The sequence below is a fragment of the Chiloscyllium plagiosum genome, unplaced genomic scaffold (genome assembly GCF_037043375.1).
Source record: "Chiloscyllium plagiosum isolate Xiang-an unplaced genomic scaffold, Cpla_swu_hap1 HiC_scaffold_11, whole genome shotgun sequence".
NCBI lineage: Eukaryota > Metazoa > Chordata > Chondrichthyes > Orectolobiformes > Hemiscylliidae > Chiloscyllium > Chiloscyllium plagiosum.
The window spans coordinates 38,364,209-38,385,886 of NW_028270149.1; the positions used below are offsets into that span (position 1 = coordinate 38,364,209).

The following is a 21,678-nucleotide window of genomic DNA, read 5'->3' on the forward strand; positions in this document are numbered from 1 at the left end:
AGCTATTCCAGTGCACTCCTGGCCAGTATTCACATTCTACCCTCCGTAACCTCGATGGAATCCATTCTCAGCTGCCAGTGTCTTAACCCTCGGCAATTCCTACTCCACTGGCATTCATCTCTGATATCCATTAGCTCCCCCTGTTTGGAGGCAGTGCCTTCAGTTTCCTGGGTTCCAAGCTCTGGAGTACTCTGCCCATATCTCTCCATCTCATGCTCCTTCTTTTAAACAATCCTCACCAATCTACCTCTTTGAACAAGCTTTTGATTGTCTGACATAACATCCTTTACATTACTCAATGTCACACCTTAGTTTATAATGTTCCCATAAAGGTCCTTGTGACATTTCGTTTTCTTCGAGGTACTATGTAAATATAACTTATTGTTCAACTTATGACATTTTACAAAGTCTTCCAGTCTCCAGCTTATTAAAGACCGAACCTATAATGACAGGTATACATTGGGATGCTGTGGAAATATTGATGAAGGGCTTAAAATTCTAATGGGTCATTCCTTGCTGCTCAGGAAATTGCTTGAAAGTTTCCAACTCTAAGCTTGCATTACAGACTTGGGGACAAAGATTACCTTAATAGTTACTCAGGAAATGTTAGACAGATAAAAATTTAGTCAAACGCCTGAATAAATTCATAATTGACACTCCGTCCAATCATTTCTCTGGCTATGTCCCCACCACTAGCACTTTCAACTACTCCCCTACCATGTAACTAACCCCCAACTACCTGATTAGCCTTAAACCACTGGAGTAAATACCCCCTCAACTTGAGCCAACTAGTCCCGACAACCCAAATATCTATCTCAGCCACTTAACTATTTACAGAAAGCGGTCTCATTCTATCAACAAACAGGCAATCTGTGAAAATAATAATAATCCTGCATGTTGCAGAATGCTTCCCTATCAGCTTTCATGTTTCCTTCTTCCTGCAATAGTCAATTTATTTGAATCACCTGGACTATCTCTGACACCTCCCTTTCCTTCCTGCACCTCTCCATCTCCATTAATGACAACCAATTTGACACTGACACTTTTTACAAACCCACTGACTCCCACAGCTACCTGGATTACACCTCTTCCCATCCTATCCCCTGCAAAAATGCTATCCCGTATTCCCAATTCCTCCGCCTCCGCCGTATCTGCCCCCAGGAGGACCAGTTCCACCAGAGAACACACCAGATGGCCTCCTTCTTTAGAGACCGAATTTCCCTTCTCAAATGGTTAAAGATGCCCTCCAATGCATCTCGTCCACATCCTGCCCCCTCCACCCTCAAACTCAGCCCCTCCAACTGTAACAAGGACAGAACCCCCCCCCAGTGCTCACCTTCCACCCTACCAACCTTCGCATAAACCAAATCATCTGCCGACATTTCCGCCACCTCCAAACGGAACCCACCACCAGGGATATATTTCCCTCCCCACCCATTTCCACTTTCCGCAAAGACTGTTCCCTCCGTGACTACCTGGTCAGGTCCACGCCCCCGACAACCCACCCTCCCATCCTGGCACCTTCCCCTGCCACCGCAGGAATTGCAAAACCTGCACCCACACCTCCTCCCTCACCTCCATCCAAGGCCCTAAAGGCGCCTTCCACATCCATCAAAGTTTCACCTGCACATCCACCAATATCATTTATTGTATCCGTTGCTCCCGATGTGGTCTCTTCTATACTGGGGAGACTGGATGCCTCCTAGCAGAGCGCTTTAGGGAACACCCGCTCCAATCAACCCCACCACCCTGTAGCCCAACATTTCAATTCCCCCTCCCACTCTGCCGAGGGCATGGAGGTCCTGGGTCTCCTTCACCGCTGCTCCCTCACCACCCGACGCCTGGAGGAAGAACACCTCATCTTGCACCTCCGAACACTTCAACCCAGGGCATCAATGTGGATTTCACCAATTTCCTCATTTCCCCTTCCCCCACCTCACCCCAGCTCCAACCTTCCAGCTCAGTACCGCCCTCATGACCTGTCCTACCTGCCTATCTTCCTTTCCACTTATCCACTCCACCCTCAACTCTGACCTATCACCTTCAGCCCCACCCCCATTCACCCATTGTACTCTTTGTTACCTTCCCCCACCCTCCTCTTTGACCTACCACCTCCATCCCCACCCCCATTCACCTATTGTACTCTATGCTACTTTCTCCCCACCCCCACTCTCATTTATCTCTCCACTGTGCAGGGACCCTGCCTCTATTCCTGATGAAACATCGATTTTCCTGCTCCTCAGTTGCTGCCTGACCTGCTGTGCTTTTCCAGCACTACTCTAATCTAGACTCTGGTTTCCAGCATCTGCAGTCCTTGTTTTTATCTAATTTATTTGATGTGTCAAGATAATCCCATGTTCCATTTGATAGTGCAATGTGGTACAGCAAAATTGTAAAAAAAAATGTACATTGATTTACAAAGATCATAAGTTGATAATGATCTCTGCATTTGGACTCAATTGTGTTTTATCAGGTTTAGTAATAAATAATGAAGAAACTCTTTGCCATTTAAAGCAAAATACTTTGGATGCTGGAAATTTTAAATAAAACAGAAATTGCTGGAGAAACCCAGGCAGGCCTGGCAGCATCTGTGGAGGGAGAAACAGTTTACGTTTTAAGTCCAATAACATTTCCAGCATTCTTTGTTTTTACTTCACTCTTTTACCCTGCTAGTTTCGCTTTGTTTAGCAAATTCGCTTAAATTAAAGAATTTCTTCCTCATCTGCTTTGGGCCATAGATGTAATTTCATTGATTGATTCTGTTCATCCTAATTCATTTTATTTTAACATTATCCTTCTCTTCCAGGGGGGGGGCATTCTTTGCTTCAGGACCCCCTGCAGTAAATCCTCCACAACTTGATTGCTGAGAATCAACATCCTTAGTGGAGCCATTTTTGTTCAAAGTGATACAGTGTATGGCTTTAAGGTTAGCAATAAGCCTTCAATAACTGTTACTGCTAGAAATCCTGATGTATGAACCTGGTTCTAAAGTGTAAAAATATAATAATTTATGTGGCTACTGTGGCCAAATCAGCTCTTTTGTTTAAAGGCAGTGCCTATTAATTAATAATTCCAGTAATACAAAGCCCTTGCTATCACATTCATCATTTTTATAGGATTCTTGTACAGAATACTAAAATCCATTGATTAAGTGCACATCCTCATTCCTCCTGTTCTTTAAAAATCAGCTGGTTAAGCATTTAATTAAATTTCACACTCTGTGCAAAAGAAAATATATGTGCCTCCTTCAAAGAAAACATCAATGAGTGACACCCTGCCTGTGGGATAATTTCAACACTGCCAACTGCCTCATTGTGTGGAAAAAAAGTCATCCAGCGGCTGTGGACTCTTCCCAGTGAGGCCTAGATGAGTGATGGCTATGTTTGTTTAAGTTGTTCAGGCTCAGACAGTAAATGCCATTACATTCGCAACTTCAAGAGCCCCTTTCTGATGAGCTAGTTTTAATTTTATCTTTCTATAATCAGTCCACAGCTGCCTTTCACATATCTGAGCTGATTAGACCACAGTTGCAATAACAGGCAGGACAACCAAATCAATGTATTTAAATCGAGTTTTGCATTCTTTGCTTGGGAGTGAACTCTTTTTGCAGAATTATACTCTTGGGCCAGAATTTTTTAAATTCTTTGTGAGCAGATTTGGAAACATTTCCTTTCTTTTACCTTTAAAAAAAACCTATTTTATCGAAGAGTTCAACATGTTGTAAGTTTGCTCGCTGAGCTGGAAGATTTCAGCAGTTTCATCACTATGCTAGGTAACATCATCAATGAGACTCCGGTGAAGCATTGGTGTTCTGTCCCTCTTTCTACTTATGTGTCTTGGTCTCTTAATGTGGGTGATATCATTTCTGGTTCTTTTCCTCAGAGGTTGGTGAATGGGATTCAAATCAATGTGTTTATTGATGGACTTCTGGTTTGAATGCCAGGCTTCTAAGAATTCTCGTGCATGTCTCTGTTTAGCCTGTCATAGGATGGATGTGTTGTCCTAGTCGAAGTGGTGTCCTTCTTTGTCTGTATGTAAGAATACTAGTGATAATGGGTCATGTCTTTTGGTTTAGATCAGAGTGGTGCTAGAAAAGCACAGCAGGTCAGGCAGCATCCGAGGAGCAGGAAAATCGACATTTCGGGCAAAAGCCCTTCATCAGGAATAGAGGCAGGAAGACTCCAGGGTGCAGAGATAAATGGGAGGGTGCGGGGCTGGGGAGAAGGTAGCAAAGAGTCACTGAGATTCTTGTGGAGAGAGGAAGAGAACTTTTTCAAGGTAGGCATCCTTGCAAGAGGATTCTCAGTAAGGTTAAAATCAACTAGGCAAAAGTGAGGACTGCAGATGCTGGAAACCACAGTTTACATCAGAATGATGCTGGAAAAGCACAGCAGGTCAGGCAGCATCTGAGGAGCAGGAAAATCAACGTTTTGGGCAAAAGCCCTTCTTCAGGAATGAGGCTGGGATATTGGTGATCTCATGGGTATTCAGTTGATTTGTTTATAGGTCTTGTTATTGAATGTGAAGGGGCTAGTGAGGCACAGGTTCACTTGCTTGAGGAAGTTGTCTTTGGTGATGGACTTGGTGCTGTCTGGTGTTTGTGTCCTTGGTTCATCTAGTAGTGAGGTCAGTGTTTCTTTGGCCAGGCCGATATTAATTGATGTGAACAGGGCTGTTATGTCAAAGGAGACCATTATTTCGTCCTCTTCTATCTCGGTGTCTTTGGTGTTCAGGGATTCGTGGGTGGAGTGAATGGAGTGGCATAACTCTTCTACGAGGTATTTCAGTTTTTGGTGGAGTTCCTTGGTTAGTCTGTATGTCGGTGTTCCAGGTGGTGAGACTATGGGTCTGAGGAGGGCCCTGGTTTGTGTACTTTAGGTAGTCCGTGGGAGCAGGGTGTGTTGGATCCCACTAGTTTCATTTTTTGGAGATCTGTCTTGTTAATTTGTCCTGATTTTAAAAATTTCTTCAAGGTGGCTGTGACACAGTTTTTGAGTTGTGGAGTCAGGTCTATTGCTACCTGTTGGTAAGTGTTGGTATCTGTGAGCAGTGAGTTCACCTTTTCAATGTATTGTATTCTGTTTAGGATGACAGTCGTACATCCTTTGTCTGTCAATAGATTACAATGTTTCTGTCTTTTCTTGTCCTTTTAGGGCTTTCCTTTCCTGTGTGTTGAGGGCATTCCCTTCCTTCTTTCTGCTTAGTGTTGGTGCTACTGTCTGTCTGATGGTCTGATGGGTTTCTTCTGAGAGTCGGTTGTCTTTCAGGGTTAATTCTAATGCTGCTAAGAAGTCCTTTTTGTCTGAGTCTCTGTAGTTGTAGTTCAAACCTCTTACTAGGGAGGCTTTTTCCGTGTCTGTTAGTTGTCAGTCTGATAGGTTTTTAATCCAAGCCTCTGAGTTGGCAGTGTTGTTCTTTTGCGAGAGCTTGTCCAGTTTTTCCTGTAGAGATTTTTTTTTCATTTTCTTTGTTTGCTATTGTTTGATGCTGATGGCCCATTCTAGTGTGTCTGTCCATTCATGGTCTGTCACATTGGTGTGAATAAAGCTTTTTGGTGTGAAATTTCCCGATTGTATTTGTGGAGTTGGTTGTGGTCATCGTTGATCTTTTCTTGCAATATTCTGCAGCCATTCTGTTCTGCTATTCTTTTGGCTTGTGGGGTGTTGAGTACTGGTTTGTATTTGAGACATTTCGGTAGTACCTGATTCCTGAGGCATTCATACAGCAAGTACAGTTGTTTGTGGGTGGCACTCGTCGGATGACATTGGTTCCCTCTTCAGTACCTACACAGGCACTGTGCCCCAAATCTTCCGCCGTTACATCGATGACTGCATCAGCGCAGCGTCCTGCACCCAGGCAGAATTGGAGCAGTTCATCAACTTCGCCCACAACTTCCACCCCGCCCCCAAATTCACTTGGCCCATTTCGGACACCTCCCTTCCCTTTTTTTGACCTCTCCATTTCTACCTCCGGCGAGTCTCCAGACGTATGTTTACCACAAACCTACAGACTCCCATAACTACCTGGACTACACCTCCTCTGACCCAGTATCCTGCAGGAACTCCATCTCATTCTCCCAATTCCTCCGCTTCTGCTCAGATGAGGAGACATTCCACTCGCGAGCATCGCAGATATGCACATATTTCGAACAACGTTCTTTCTGCTTCAATCACCCCCCCCCCCCCCCCCACCATCCAGACAGTCCTCTGCTACACCACCTCCATTCCCCGGTCCCCTGCTCTAAAACCCCCCACAATGCAATAAAGACAGAGTCCCCCTTGTCCTCACCTACCACCCCACCAGTCTCCTTATCCAATACATTATCCTTAAACACTACCAGCATCTCCAATTAGACCCCAACACCAAGAACATCTTCCCCTCTCCACCTTCCGCAAGGACCATTCCCTTCTACAGTCCTTGGTTTGTGTCACTCTCCCCACTAACCCCGCCATACCCCCAGGTACCTTCCCCTGCAATCGGAAAAGATGCAAAATGTGCAGGCACACTAACCCCCTCACCTCCATCCAGGGGCCTAAACAGTCCTTCCAGGTAAGACAGAGGTTCACCTACCTCTCTTCCAACCTAGTTTACTGCATCAGTTGCTCTTGATGTGGTTTTCTCTACATCGGGGAGACAGAGCATAAACTTAGGGAATGGTTCGCCGAGCATTGCTGCTGGGCCCGCAGGGGCCGACCAGACCTCCCAGTCACCACCCATTTTAATTCCCCTTCCCACTTCCTTTCCAATAATGACCATCCTTGACCTCCTCCATTGCCCCAATGAATCACAGCACAAATTGGAGGAACAACACCTCATCTTCTGCCTGGGCAGCCTACAGCCTGGAGGACTCAACATAAAGTTCGCCAATTTCAAATAATCTCCCTTCCTATCCCCCGACTCCCTTTCCAGCCCATCCCCTTCCCTACCATTCCTCCCTGCCACCAACCGATTCATTCCTCCCATTGATCAACCAATTCATACCCTCTACCTGTCTTCACCTCCCCCACCTCATTTATCTGCAGGTCACCTTACACCCACTTCCAGTTCTGAAGAAGGGTTATACCTGAAATATCGACTTTTCCACCTTCTGATGCTGCCGAGTTTGCTGTGTTCTTCCTGCCTCCCTATGTAAGGTTTGTAGTGGCATTCTCCAGGGACCTTTGCTTTTCCTGATATAAATTAATGGTCTAGATCTTGATGTACAAGAGACAATTTCCAAATTTGCAGATGAGATTAAACTTGGAAGAATTGTCAATGGTGAGGATAGTGTGGAACTCCAAAAGAACATCGACATTTGGAGTGGACAGATAGGTGCCAGATGTAGTTCAATGTGGAATTGAGGTGAATTCAATGAATTTTGAGGTGATGCATTTTGGTTGGAATGAGAGTAAAGACTATGTAAAATATGGGGTACAAATCTAAATAAAATGCAGGTGTGGAGGGACTGGCGTGTAAATGTGCACAGATCATTGTAGGTGGCAAGACAGGTGGAGGAGGCAGCAAATAAAACAGTGTTCTTGACTTCATATATAGTTTAAAGCACAACAGCAAGGAGGTATTGTTAAACTTGAAGCACAGCACTTGTTCGACCCCAGCTGGAGCGCTGTGTGCATTTGTGGGTGCAATATTATAGGAAAGATATGATTGCATTGGAGACGGTGCAGAAGTTATTTAGTAGACTATCTCCTGATATGAAAAACTTTAGGTGAGGATAGATTGAAGAGATTGGGACAGTTCTCTGTGGAGAGAAGGCAGAGATGAAATCTGATTGAGATTTTCAAAACCATGAGTGGATTGGGCAGAGTAGATCGGATGCTTGTAAAATGTCTACTTGTAAAAGAAACAATAAGAGGGCACTGATTTAAAGTGATATGCAAACAAAGCAAGAGTGTTGAGAGTGAAAAAAAATCACACCAAGTTGTTAAGGGACGGAATGCACTACCTGGAGGTGTGATGGAGGCAGCTTCAATTAAGGCATTAGATTTTTTAAAATAATGCAATAGTATGCTTGGACTTGGGGTAGAGATACGAGTCTGACTCTAGATAACAGAGCTGAACCAGGTATGATGGCTGAATGGCTTCCTTCTGCATGGTAATAATTGTGGTTCTGTAAATAAGAGCAAATTCAGAAAGAAAAGTTCAAAAGCAAACAGCTATAAGTTATGTTGGAACTAAGGAAATGGAAAAGAATAAGGCATGTGGCTGGCAGATGCAATTCTAAGTGTCAAGTGATGTCTCTTGGAACATGTATATTGACTGAAATTGGATAGAAGGCTCGAGACGAGACTAACCAGCCACTTAGATGTTTACCAAAACTCCCTTTGTTTTGCACTCTATGCCTCATTTCATAAGTCAATGAATTTTTTTAGGAAGTGTAACATTTTAGTTTATGAAGGAATTTTATGGGGAAAAATAGAAAGATTATTTCCCAATTGCAAATTCAAAGAGGTTACTGGGAAAAGGTGTTACAATATGGAATGCTTTGCCATTGGGAATAGAGGCAGCATTTTCTGATTGCAGAGTAAACTTCTGAAACAGGGGAAGATAGGAGGTTCAGTGAGAACAAGCAATAAAATTGCAGATTATTTTGTTAAAGTGAAGGCATAAAAAACTAAAAGCTATCTCTCTGCTCTCTAAATCTCTACAATTCTACATACACAGCTTTTGGCAAAAGCACAATCATTCCTGGCAAAAGAAAAAAATGTTCTTGGATATCAATATTCCAGGGTTGCAAAAGAGACTGAATCTTGGAAGACAAACTTAACTGATCCTGTTTGTTGGATAATGATTAAAATGCAAAAGGTTGGATTTATTCACCTAATGATTACGCTGCTTTGTAAAAGCTGACACGTTAGTGATTTTGTCAGCAAATTGAGCTATTTTGAGACATATGTTTCCCTAGGTGTGAAAATCACTCAGGTAACCATGATGTTTGAAAAGCTTTAATCGGGTGTTGTGGTTCAGGCACTTCCATCAATCAACATTGTTTCTGTGTTTCGGTGTGAAACCACCCAGTCAAAGATTAATGTTCAAGCTTTCCAGCTCCTAGAATTTAGCCACCGGTTAAATTGGCATATCTGATTTAATACTCATGGAATTATACAGCACAGATCACATATCATATCATCATGTCTGTCAACACATTGGAAGAGCTATCTAACGTAGATGGTTCAAACCATACTTTTTCCCCACTGTCCTTCAAATATATATCAAGTTTTCTTTTGAATGTTTTAATTAAATCTGCTTCAAATACCTTTCCTGTACACTGATTGCACAAAAAAATTGCTGTGTACGCAGTTTTCTCTTCATGGTATCTCGGATTCTTTTGGAAATCTACTTAAACTTGTATTCTTGATTACCAACCCATCTGTCACAGGAACTTTTCCTTTACTGTCAGAACTTTTTGGTTTTGAACACCTCTATTAGATTTGTTCAATGCTTTAAAGTAAAGCAACCCTGGCTTCTCCCATTAATCCACATAACCAAACTTCTTCATTCTAGTACCATTTTATAACAGTCTCCAGTCCATACTAGACTTCCAAGAATATAGGAGCCAGAACTGATAATCAGGGATTAATGAAAGCTTAGTATAACTTCTTTTTTTGTCCTCTATTCCACTGTAAAGGTAAGAGTCTAACTTTTTTTATATAAAGCTTCCACCACTTTTGTTCAAGCAGACATTAATAATGGTCAAAAAGGTACAACAGGATTGCTGGCATACATAGAAATGTCACCACCTTCAGAAAGACCTGGGGAAATATAAAAGGCAAGACAGAAAAGCTTTCTCATTTGTCATGGATACAATGGGCCTAATGGCCTCCCAACCTGTGCATTTCTATTTCAGAAAAGGTTGAGTCTTTCAACCACAATTTAAAATCACAAATTCTCTACAAATGTAGAAAAGAAATAGTTAACCATAAGTAATTTGACATAGAAGAGATAAACTCAATATTTTTATTATTTACAAAAAAGAACATTTTACTGCTTACAAATACAAGTACAAGAATGATAAAGACAAATATGCTGGTACAAAATATTTCATGGCTTGATTCACAAAACATTCTTTAAAAGTAGTGCACATTGAATAACTTATTCCCTTTTAGGGCAAACAAATAAACGTGTTTGTTTTGTAATTAGTCAACATACTTATTAATTTACAGATTTTCTCTGATTACGTCAGTTGGTAAAGGCTTTTTGCCAAGTTAGATGATCTCAACTGGGAATATATGTCACTTCAACACCTTTGAATAAGGAAAAGACAGATAGGATTCCCTTTTCTGATACATAGTCAATATTCTTGTCTGGAATACAAGTGTATAGATTGAGTTTGCAGTACAATTTGGCCTCAAAAATAAATTATACATCTTGTGGAAATTAGTTTTAAACACAAAATGGGACAGTACTGAATTGTCTTCCCTGAAAATGTTGCTTGTGTTCTAATAAAATACAGGAGTTTATTCATTCAGTAGTACAAAGGATCAAATTTGGTAAAGATATGGTTTTCGTTTTAATGACTGAAGTAATCTGGTCATCACGTGACTAGAAAATATAAATTCATATGCTGTATTCAAAATTGAAATCAGGTCCACTGTACACAGAAACAGAGGTCCTACATTAGTTTCTAGCTCCTTCACAAAATTAGTCTTGGCCGACATGGCACATTTTTCTGCTGAGAGAGCTCATAACAGCATGGTGAATATTCATTAGAATTGCAAAATTTAATAGATGTCTCTAGTTTTAATATAGAGAGGCAGCGAAAAGGCAGGTAAGCAGAGGGCTGGAGAGAACTAAAGGATAATATCTTTAAAACAGAGTTATAGGTCGAAGTTAATGTCAGAAAATACTTTTACATATAATGTGGGAGAAAAAGTAGGAACTCTCTCCTCCAGGATTGGCTGGGCTAATTATAAATTTCAAAACGAAGGTCAATTGAAGAAGGTACTGAAGAAAGTTTTGGACTCAAATTTAACTCTCCTTTCTCTTCACAGATACTGCCAGACCTGCAGAGTTTTTCCAGCAATTTAGGTTTTTTTTTCCAGCATCCGCAATTCTTTGTTTTTTTCTTGTTTTTAATTAGGTTTTGTTGGGTATTAAGGATTGTGGAACAAAATCAATTAGATGGAGTTAAGCTACAGATCAGCCATTAGCAAACTGAATGGTAAAACTGGTTCAAGGGGCTAAATCATTCAGCTTTGTTCCTATATCCCAATTTGCTTTGGTGAGCTAGGTGGGGAGGAGGTAGGAACATTGAAACAGTAAGGTGTTTAGAAATGTCCAAATATAAGTCTTACTGAATAATGAACAAAAAGTGTACATATTCTGGCATATCCAAATAATAGAATTTCAAATATTTTACAAATGTATTTGTATTAAACCATGTGTGGCACGCAATGTAATTTTTTTTTAAACTGTAATATTATCCCATTTTCAAATAACACACTGAATTAACTACATAAAGCTCCAAAAGATTGAGAATTTCTTTGACTAACCACATTTATAAGTGTGACAAGCGATGGTGAAAACAAAACTAAATCTCACTAATTCAGGTGAAAAGGAAATTCCTGATACAATCTAATTTCCTCAGTAAGCTAAAAAGGTTACTGCTTAGGCAATATTGATTTAAACCAAAACTGATCATTCATTCGGAGACTCAGCATTATTTGAAAATACAACTTAACTTTGTTTAACGAATTTAGGTAAGATACTGTTGATATTCAACATCTCAAATATAAACAAAGTGCTGGAAATATTCAGCAACCCAGGTAATGAGAAATAGGTACAATGTTTAGGTGGTGAACTAGAAAATGTTACAGATGCAACTGGTTTTACAAGTATAAGGGCAGGGGAAAAGGAAGGTGAGCTAAAATTTAGAACGAATAAAGGAAAGCAGAACTGATTAAAATATCAGAGGTGATTTTGTTGATGAGTACAGGCATTTTATTATTTTTTTTAAAGTGTCGGTCACACACACATGACAACTGAAATAGACTGACTTTTATGAACCTGCACAGGAACCTTAGGTAGCTGCACAACAGCAGTTTAGAAGGAAATTTGGAATGGTGCAAGGCTAATAGATGAGGACAAGAACCAAAAAAATAGGTTTAAAGTTGTGTATCACAACCAATTCATAACCAGCTAGATACAGAAACAGGACTTTAGTACAGATTACTGATCTTTCATTAATGGCTCCAAAGTGGTTAACTTTCAGTCCCATTTATCATACAGGGACCATCCAAATGACTATCATTTATGACAAATTTCTTTACTCATCACAAATTTTACTAACACTCTCCAAATGCTGATTATAGAGGATTTGATCATGTTACATCAAGTATCACCATGGGGCATGGGGGTCCTGGAGAAGTTGATGTTCGTACATGGGCTCAGGCCAAGGAGATGGTGCAGATGCAAAGAAGGAACAGCTCAACATTCTGAAGAAATGAAAATTAACTTAGATAGGGGTAAAACAGAGACTAACCATTCAAGGTACCACCATATCAATTTCCACAGTTGGGAGTATGATTGTTCAGAAGCTGAATTATTGATATTCACATAATAACTATCATCATAAAGGGTAGGGAACTATCAACATAATAATGTATGTTCACAAAGTAGATGAAAATTAATTTCCTATCCTCCATCCTAAGTGACATGCTGATCTCAAAACATTAATTCTGTTTCTCTCTCTGCAGATGCTACCAGACCTGTGGAGTTTCTCCAGTACTTTTCACTTTAGATCTCTAATATCTGCAGTACTGTTATTTGGCACTTTAACCTCAGCAGTTTCTCTTGGGAAAACAAGAGAGTAAAACAAAATCAGTGTGCTTTCTTGCTTGCAATTTTAATCCAGTACTCAAAATGATACACTCATTGACAGAGGGTAGAATAAGAGCCTGCTGGCATGTCACATTTTACACCTGAATTAGAATGGAGGGATATCAGTGCCTCGTCATTACCACTTGACCTCTGCAAACAGTGCACCTGCATAGTGATATGAGGATATCATCCAATTTGGTTATAACGTACTAATGGTGAAATAGACTGCCAAAGCTCACAGACTCACTTGTATGGAGAACAAAAAATTCAGTAAGTATCGAAACATCAAGGGCTTGTTAAAAATCCAACTGCAAGGCTGTCTTCAGGAGGGTAAAAATTGTCAAAAAGAGTAACAGCTGGAGTTACTGCTGCATATAATAGTGAGAAGTTGAAAAATTTAAATTTGACAAAAATGATTTCCCTCAATAGCAAAGTTGACCCATTAGTACTCAACACAGTCTAATTTGGGCAATAAGTAAGGGCTGTACAAATGTCATTACCATCCTGACTTAGATGAGAAGGAGAAAGTAAAAAAAAACCCCGTGGTTCCCCTGCTGATCACTATCATTTAATTATAACAAGAAATACACATTAAACAAACAGTGACATATGACAACTAACTTACCTACAGCTACCATCAGACCCTCATAAATAATGGGAATTCGAAAATGATAACAAAAGACATCCAATGCTTCTTGAATTAAACACCAACACAAATTAACAACATGGAAGGATAGGTGGTAAAACGGAGGATAAAAATGCACAGGCAACAACACTCTCTCAGCACATCCCAAACTGCTCTCTATGCAGTAAACTCCAAGCTAAAATTTTGATCAGTCATAAATATTTAAAATTTTTTTTTAATCTTAAAGGAACTGCTACTCAGGTGCAGCCTGTTTATCTCGTGAGCATTGAGTTCTTCGAGTGCTGTGCAGTCATGCATTCATGTAGCCGAGAAGAAATGCTGATCACAATCATATAAGCAGGAGCAATTTCCCTATTAGAAAACAGCTCAGAAAAATACAGTTTTGAGCTGATGTTCAACATCTATTAATTCAGAGATTATAACTCAAAGCGATGGTGAAATCTAAAGGAATTTTGTTCACTTACTGAATAATTACTCAACATTTGAGCAGCAACAGTAAGTCTTTCCCTGTTTGATTTTACTGTACAGATTAATATTGAATATTGTTGTAAAGGAAACAATGCAGCTGCTGGAAAACTGAAAGGAAATACTGTATACGAAAGCATATGGTTCAAGCCTCAATTAATACTTCGATGACAAGCACCATGCTACCCATAGAAACTTATAGAACAAACTTATACAGTAGCAGTTAGCACAAATTAAACAATGATCTGCAATCAAACTACATGACAATTAAAAAAAAATTAAAGTTCCTTTACTGACTGCAGGTCATTTTGCTTATTCTGATCTGACAACAACTTTTACAATTCACAAAAGGAGACAAATAAAAAAACCTAGAAATTAATAATCAGTCGCGTTCTACATAATCTCATTGAGTTGCCTTCATGTAGGGTAAAATTTCAAGCTTTCTTAAAGTCTACTTAATCACTATTTAAAAATCAAGTCAATTTCAATGTAACACTATCCTTAAAATGTTTAAGAAAGGAATATATGAACAAGATAAAAGTCAACTGAGCCATATAAGTCGTAAAGGTCTTAAACTAAATTCACATTCTGTGCTGGCAGTTGTCTTAATTTAGAATTATTAAAAAGACTTCTCAAAGGGCCTCAGCATCTGTCTGAGGAAATGGGGAGTCAGTCACAGTTTATGCTGTTTTGAAATCCAGGGACCCCAACTAATAGTGCAAGTATCTCTGCAGACTGCCAAAAGAGTATAGAATCTGGCACTTTTATTGTAAGTATTTAAATAAAATAAATTGGTGAAGTATGGGCAAAGCAAACATGTATTCTGGTAAATAAAAAAAAAAAAATCAGCATTTGCTAATTCTTATACAAATGAAGGGTTGACATTTCAGCTTTTATAGATTTGACAGGTACCCAATAATCCTGATAGAAGATTTCCAACAAAAGAATATGTAAAATCATTTTCTACAATACAAAGTGGGAATTTAAACTGTGAGATGAAACCATAAAAAGTGGTTATAGAAAAATATAGACAGATTAAGTGACTGGACGAAATAACAAATGAAATGACATTGTTTTGGTTGCAAGGATGGAAAATCAATATCTTTTAAAAGTGCAAAACTATTAAATGATGTCCAGAAGGACTTTGGTGTATCCATTAGGAATACTGATATAAACTACACTTCGACTATTCCTTCTATACTCTTTATACCCTTTATATTAATACCCTTATAAATGGGTGACCTAAAGCCTGAGAGAAAGGTGGTGCTGCGCAACCTTGAGCGAATAGGAGCCGGTTTGCAAATGAATGCACTCCCAACATGAACCACAGCACTGTTCATCACAATAACAATGTATTAACAAGACCCTTACTTTCCATCCTGATGTATGAACCAAATGTTCAGTCTTACAGAAGTATATTGATGCATTTTATAATAAAATTCCACTTATGGCAATTTTATGATTTATTTTGTAAAATTCTAACCATTATTGAGACATTGAGGAGTTTCCTCATGAAGTCTGATAAAGAAATAGGCGCTGACTAACATGGAAAATAAAACAACAAATCTATTTTAACAGCAGGCAAAATGTGAAACGATAATGTCTCACAATCACTCAAAGAGCTATTAAACCTTTTGCTAATTACAAATACTGTCCACAATATATAGAACAGGACAATCCAAAAATTGTCTTGCAGAAACAATAAAGTGAAATACAGCTTCCTCCAATGATTTGGCCTAGAAAGCGTCTTCCAATACAAGCTGGTTCTGAATCACTCGAAGACTACGAATTCATGAATCAATCCCCACATCTCATAGGTCAAGTGAATTCTCTTAGTTAGGGGAGTAGCTGGCCTTAAAAATGTCAGCTCTTATCCCTAATTATGATGTAGTAATTTTTGCATGTGGCAGAGATTTGTCACAAACTGAATTAGACTCAAATATCATTGGAGAATAACTTATTTTGTTGGATTACAGATAGAACAGGCACTTTGGCAACATATCAGTGGGCTTGTTGTAGCCATGGAACTATTTCTGAGTAAGGGGAACAGAAAGACAGGTAATGGGAGAAGACTGGAGAAAAATTAAAAAGGGAAATGTAATGATGTTTATTCTTTATATAAAGTATTTAATCTAAAACTTTAAGAACTTCCAATTTAGAAAACATATATACAAAACAGCCAGCTTGGGATTCTCAAAAGCGTTCACCACACCCAACACTGGCTTCTTCAGTAGTAAAACGCTAAAACACTACAATGAAGCAACATACTCAAGTTGGTCTATTAAGTTTTAAGAAATTCGTGAAGACAGGCTTCAATAATTGGTCAGTTCATAAAATCTGCATTTCACCACTAGAAATGCATAAGGAATTCAGGTGGAAAATGAGCACAATTTCCTATCCATTATGAACAGTCCACTAAATTTCTATAGGGCTTCTGGCAACTGAGAATCCACACAAAGTCTTATTTTATAACATTTCCCTTTGAAACCTATCCTCTCATTTAAGCAGCCAGGTTCCCCGAAAGATCTTGGGGTATCTTCCCTTTGTTAAAGACTATCTGCTGGCATTTTCCATTTCTGACACTTCTGAAAAATGATAATTTATATCAAGATGAATACATTTGTGAACAAATACATACAATTGTATGGAGATAAGTAATTATTTTTCAATCATATCTTGGGATATTTGATGGTTGTCTTCGTCCACATGTATGTTCAACTTGACTACCCCAAGGGAGTCAATGTTATTCAAAGTAGACTGACATTTGAAAGATGAGTCTGTTACATTATCCACTTCCTTGCTCCCAGCAGAAACAGTTTCAATTACCTCTTCTGCACCATTTGTAAACATCATTTGTTCTTCTTCCAAATAGTCCTGAGGAGCACCAATTACTTGCAAGTGGGTGGAATCTTCCTCAATAGAAAGTTTCATTGGTAAGATAAAAGTAGAATCAGAATGTGATTTATCCTGATGAGTTAGTTTCTGTAGTAAGAAAAATAGAATAAGCATCAGAAAAGTTGCAAGTAGCAATGTGCACTGCTATATATATTAAGGCACCAATTATTTTTTTTTAGATTAGATTAGATTACTTACAGTGTGGAAACAGGCCCTTCGGCCCAACAAGTCCACACCGACCCGCTGAAGCGTAACCCACCCAGACCCATTCCCTATATTTACCCCTTCATCTAACACTACGGGCAATTTAGCATGGCCAATTTGCCTAACCTGCACATTTTTTGGATTGTGGGAGGAAACCGGAGCACCCGGAGGAAACCCACGCAGACTCCACACAGTCAGTCGCCTGAGGCGGGAATTGAACCCGGGTCTCTGGCGCTGTGAGGCAACAGTGCTAACCACTGTGCCACCGTGCCGCCCTTTTAAATTCTTAAGTTAAAACACCAATTTTAAAAATACTCATGATTTATATATTGGTAGAGCTTTCTAACCTTTCCTAAAATACCAACAGCTATACGACTTTGTCGCAGCAATGGTTGTTCTTCTGCTTTTGAAGGCAAATAAAGAGCACAGTTCGAGGTGATTCAGAGGGCAAAGAATTTCGCATAATCATGGGCATCGAATTCTAATTCAGCAATCATGATTAACTTTGTATTTAAACAGAACAGATTTTCCTTTAACTGTGTGTGACAGAGTTTCAAATGCAGAAGAAACTGTGTGCAAAGTTTTTCACCATTGATTTGATCTCCTTTTTGAACTGCTGCAATTCTAGGCAAGAGCCACAGTTTTTTTACAATTCAATAAGGGACCTGTAGTTTTTTTTCTTTTATAGTAGACAAATTAGAAATCCCAAATACTCACTTAGAAAATAAAATGTGCACAGATTTAAAGAAGTTAAAAAAAAAAGTAAGTTTGCTCACTGAGCTGAAAGGTTCATTTTCAGACGTTTCGTCACCATAATGAGGTAACATCATCAGAGAGCCTCCAGTGAAGCACTGGTTTTATGACCTGCATCCTATTTTTGTGTTTAGATTTCCTTGGGTTGGTGATGTCATTTCTGGCAATGTCATCTCCTGTTCTCTTTCTCACAGGGTGGTAAATGGGATCCAAGTTGATGTGTTAGTTGATAGAGTTCCGGCTGGAATGCCCTGCTTCTAGGAATTCTCGTGCGTGTCTCTGTTCGGCTTGTCCTAGGATGGATGTGTTGTCCCAAAGTGGTGTCCTTCCTCATCTGTATGTAACGACAATAGTGATAGTGGGTCATGTCTTTTTGTGGCTAGTTCTTGTTCACGTATACTGGTGGCTAGTTTTCTGCCTGTTTGTTCAATGTAGAGTTTGTTACAGTTCTTGCAAGGTATTTTTTAAATGACGTTCATTTTGCTTGTTGTCTGTGTAGGGTCTTTTAAGAACTGTAACAAACACTACATTGGACAAATGGGCTGAAAACTAGCCACCAGGATACATGAACATCAATTAGCCACAAAAAGATAGGACCCACTATCACTAATATCCTTATATACAGATGAGGAAGGACACCACTAAGTGCTGGATGTCTTGAAACGCATAAAGGTGGATAAATCCCCAGGACCTGATCAGGTGTACCCGAGAACTCTGTGGGAAGCTAGAGAAGTGATTACTGGGCCTCTTGCTGAGATATTTGTATCATCGATAGTCACAGGTGAGGTGCCGGAAGACTGGAGGTTGGCTAATGTGGTGCTACTATTTAAGAAAGGTGGTAAGGACAAGCCAGGGAACTACAGACCAGTGAGCCTGACGTCGGTGGTGGGCAAGTTGTTTGAGGGAATCCTGAGGGACAGGACGTACATGTATTTGGAAAGGCAAGGACTGATTAGTGATAGTCAACATGGCTTTGTGCGTGGGAAATCATGTCTCACAAACTTGATGGAGTTTTTTGAAGAAGTAACAAAGAGGATTAACAAGGCTCCATTTTGCCAAAGCGACGAGGAGAGAAGGAGGAGTGAAGCAAAGGCTGCCGGGAAGGGTAAGTTTACCCGCATAAAAAGGGACTTACCTCGGGAGTCAGGCCTCCATTTTGCCAGAGCGGCGAGGGGAGAAGGAGGAGTGAATCGAGGGCTGCCGGGAAGATAAGGGCTTAATATATATTTGGGCAGTGGCTAAACCCGAGATACTACACGGGTAGCATCTCCCTCCCTCCTGTGCAAAAGACCACATATTTTCATTCTTGGCACTGTCAATTAAAATTAGACTTGGACTGCTATAATTGAAATAGCAGGAAAGGTGTTCAATGTAAAAATCAAGGGCTCTATATATTGTTGTGCTGTGTGATACAATATTGGTTTTTGAAGCAGGAAGGGGGAGAATTGGAGGTCGAACAGCATAAAGAACTAAGAAAATTAAGAAACTTTTGCCAAAGAAAAACCCTTGAGCTGCAGAATGGAAGGGTCAACAGCAGAATTGGAAACATCCAGAGCCTGCTGACACAAAGTGTGCGTCTCTACATTCTGTGTGTGAAAAAGACAAAAAAAAGCTCAGAAGACAGAATTCAGACAAGAACAGACCCAAGTACACCTGAACAACTTTTAAATTAACAGACATGCTATCGAAAATCTGCCTGTTGAAACTGGATATTTTTCAATAGAGAAATCTAGGTACTCTTCCAAGAACAGAGTAAGTGCAGAAATGAAGAGACCATTCTTGGAGACCTAAGCCGGTGGAACCAGTGATAGCTTTGTCCAAAACAATGTGCAATCCAAAATCAAAGAAGACCTAAAATCTGAAATGGTTTTGATCCTAAGAATGCCAGATTGTGGACATCAGATTAGTGTTGAATGACAAAGTTAGTTCAATAGTTCATTGGTCCACTTTTGCTCCCATTTCTTCTGTTTTATGTAAAGTGCCATATAATACACTTAACTGACTACGCTGAAGCCCCTCGGAAAAAAGGACAGTGGCAGCATTAAAAATAAATTGACCGAATGACAGGTTTTGGAGGGCAACGATGAATGGTTGCAATTCAGGCTGGAGACTGCAATACAATGATGTTCCCTACAGGTTGATAATGGAGCCAAGGTTCCCCATGGGAGACTGGTTAGCAAGGTTAGATCTCAAGGAATACGGGGATCTAGCCATTTGGATATAGAACTGGCTCAAAAGGTAGAAGATAGAGTGTTGATGGATGGTTATTTTTCAGACCGGAGGCCTGTGACCAGTGGAGTGCCACATGGGTCGGTACTGGGTCCACTACTTTTCATCATTTATATAAATGATTTGGATGTGAGCATAAGAGGTACAGATAGTAAGTTTGCAGATGACACCAAAATTGGAGCTGTAATGGACAGCGATGAAGGTTACCTCGGGTTACAACAGGATCTTGATCAGATGGGCCAATGGGCTGAGAAGTGGCAGATGGAGTTTAACTCAGATAAATGCGAGGTGCTGCATTTGGGAAAGCAAATCTTAGCAGGACTTAGACACTTAATGGTAAGGTCCGAGGGAGTGTTGCTGAACAGAGACCTTGGAGTGCAGGTTCATAGCTCCTTGAAAGTCGCAGGTAGATAGGATAGTGAAGGTGGCATTTGGTATACTTTCCTTTATTGGTCAGAGTATTGAGTACAGGTGTTGGGAGGTCATTTTCAGGCGACATAGGAGATTGCTTAGGCCGCTGTTGGAATATTGCGTGCAATTCTGGTCTCCTTCCTATCAGAAGGATGTTGTGAAACTTGAAACAGCTCAGAAAAGATTTACAAGGATGCTTCCAGGGTTGGAGGATTTGAGATAGAGGGAGAGGTTGAATAGGCTGGGGCTGTTTTTCCTGGAGCATCAGAAGCTGAGGGGTGACCTTATAAAGGTTTATAAAATCATGAGGGGCATGGATAGGGTAAACAGACAAGATGGGGGTGTCCCTGGGGTGAGGAGTCCAGAACTAGAGGGCATAGGTTTAGGGTGAGAGGGGAAAGATATAAAAGAGACCTAAGGGGCACCTTTTTCACGCAGAGGGTGGTGCGTGTGTGCAATGGGCTGCGAGAGGAAGTGGTGGAGTCTCGTACAATTGGTAACATTTAAAAGGCATCTGGATGGGTTTATGAACAGGAAGGGTTTGGAGGGATATGTGCCGGGTGCTTGCAGGTGGGACTAGATCTGGTCGGCATGGACTGATTGGACTGAAGGGTCTGTTTCTGTGCTGTACATCTCTGTGACTCTATGACTGCAGAGAACTAGGGGAATATGTGCACAAATTGTTGCAGGTCACAGATGTTTTAAGGAATCACAGAATGTGTGCAATGTGTAGAGAAGTGGTGTTGAAGTGCAAGGTCAGTCATGTCATACTGAGTGAAGTAGCAAGGACAACTCCTGGTCTATTCCTGTTCCTAATTCTTGTGTTTTTGTCTTACAGGACAAAATGAATTGTTAAAACAAACAGGGTCCTGGGCCTTATAAATGCAGGCTTGGAGTATGGAAGCAAGAATGTTATTAATATTTGTAAAACAAGACTAATATTTGTAAAACAATTTGGTCTCAACTGGACTATGGAGTACAATTCTGGGCTTTAAACTTAAGGAAAGTTATAGTTATAGAGTCAATGGAGGCTTTAATGAGTGTGTGGAAAAGATTTTGAATAGTTCCAGGGCTGAGCAAGTAGAAGGATAAATTGTAGAAGCTGAAGCTGTTTGTCATAAAAAAAATCTAGAAGTAATTTGGTAGTATTTAAAATTATGAGGGGTGTAGACAAATTAGACAGTGGTAAACTGCCTCTGTTAGCAGAAGGTTGAGAATTGTTGAGCACAGAGTTAGGGCATGTTTTTTTCCAACTTACC

The 21,678-nt window shown here is 40.0% G+C and overlaps 1 protein-coding gene across 3 annotated transcripts in view; it reads right to left on the minus strand.

The window, feature by feature from the left end:
• Positions 1-9,940: 9,940 nt before the first annotated feature.
• mtmr8 (myotubularin related protein 8) overlaps positions 9,941-21,678 on the minus strand; it is a 60,176-nt gene continuing 48,438 nt past the window's right edge. For all 3 annotated transcript variants that reach the window (XM_087991982.1, XM_087991981.1, XM_043704846.2), the window contains one exon: positions 9,941-16,909. In XM_087991982.1, coding sequence (XP_087848108.1) covers positions 16,586-16,909 — 324 coding nt within the window. In that variant the 3' untranslated portion in view covers positions 9,941-16,585. The remainder of the gene's footprint in view (positions 16,910-21,678) is intronic.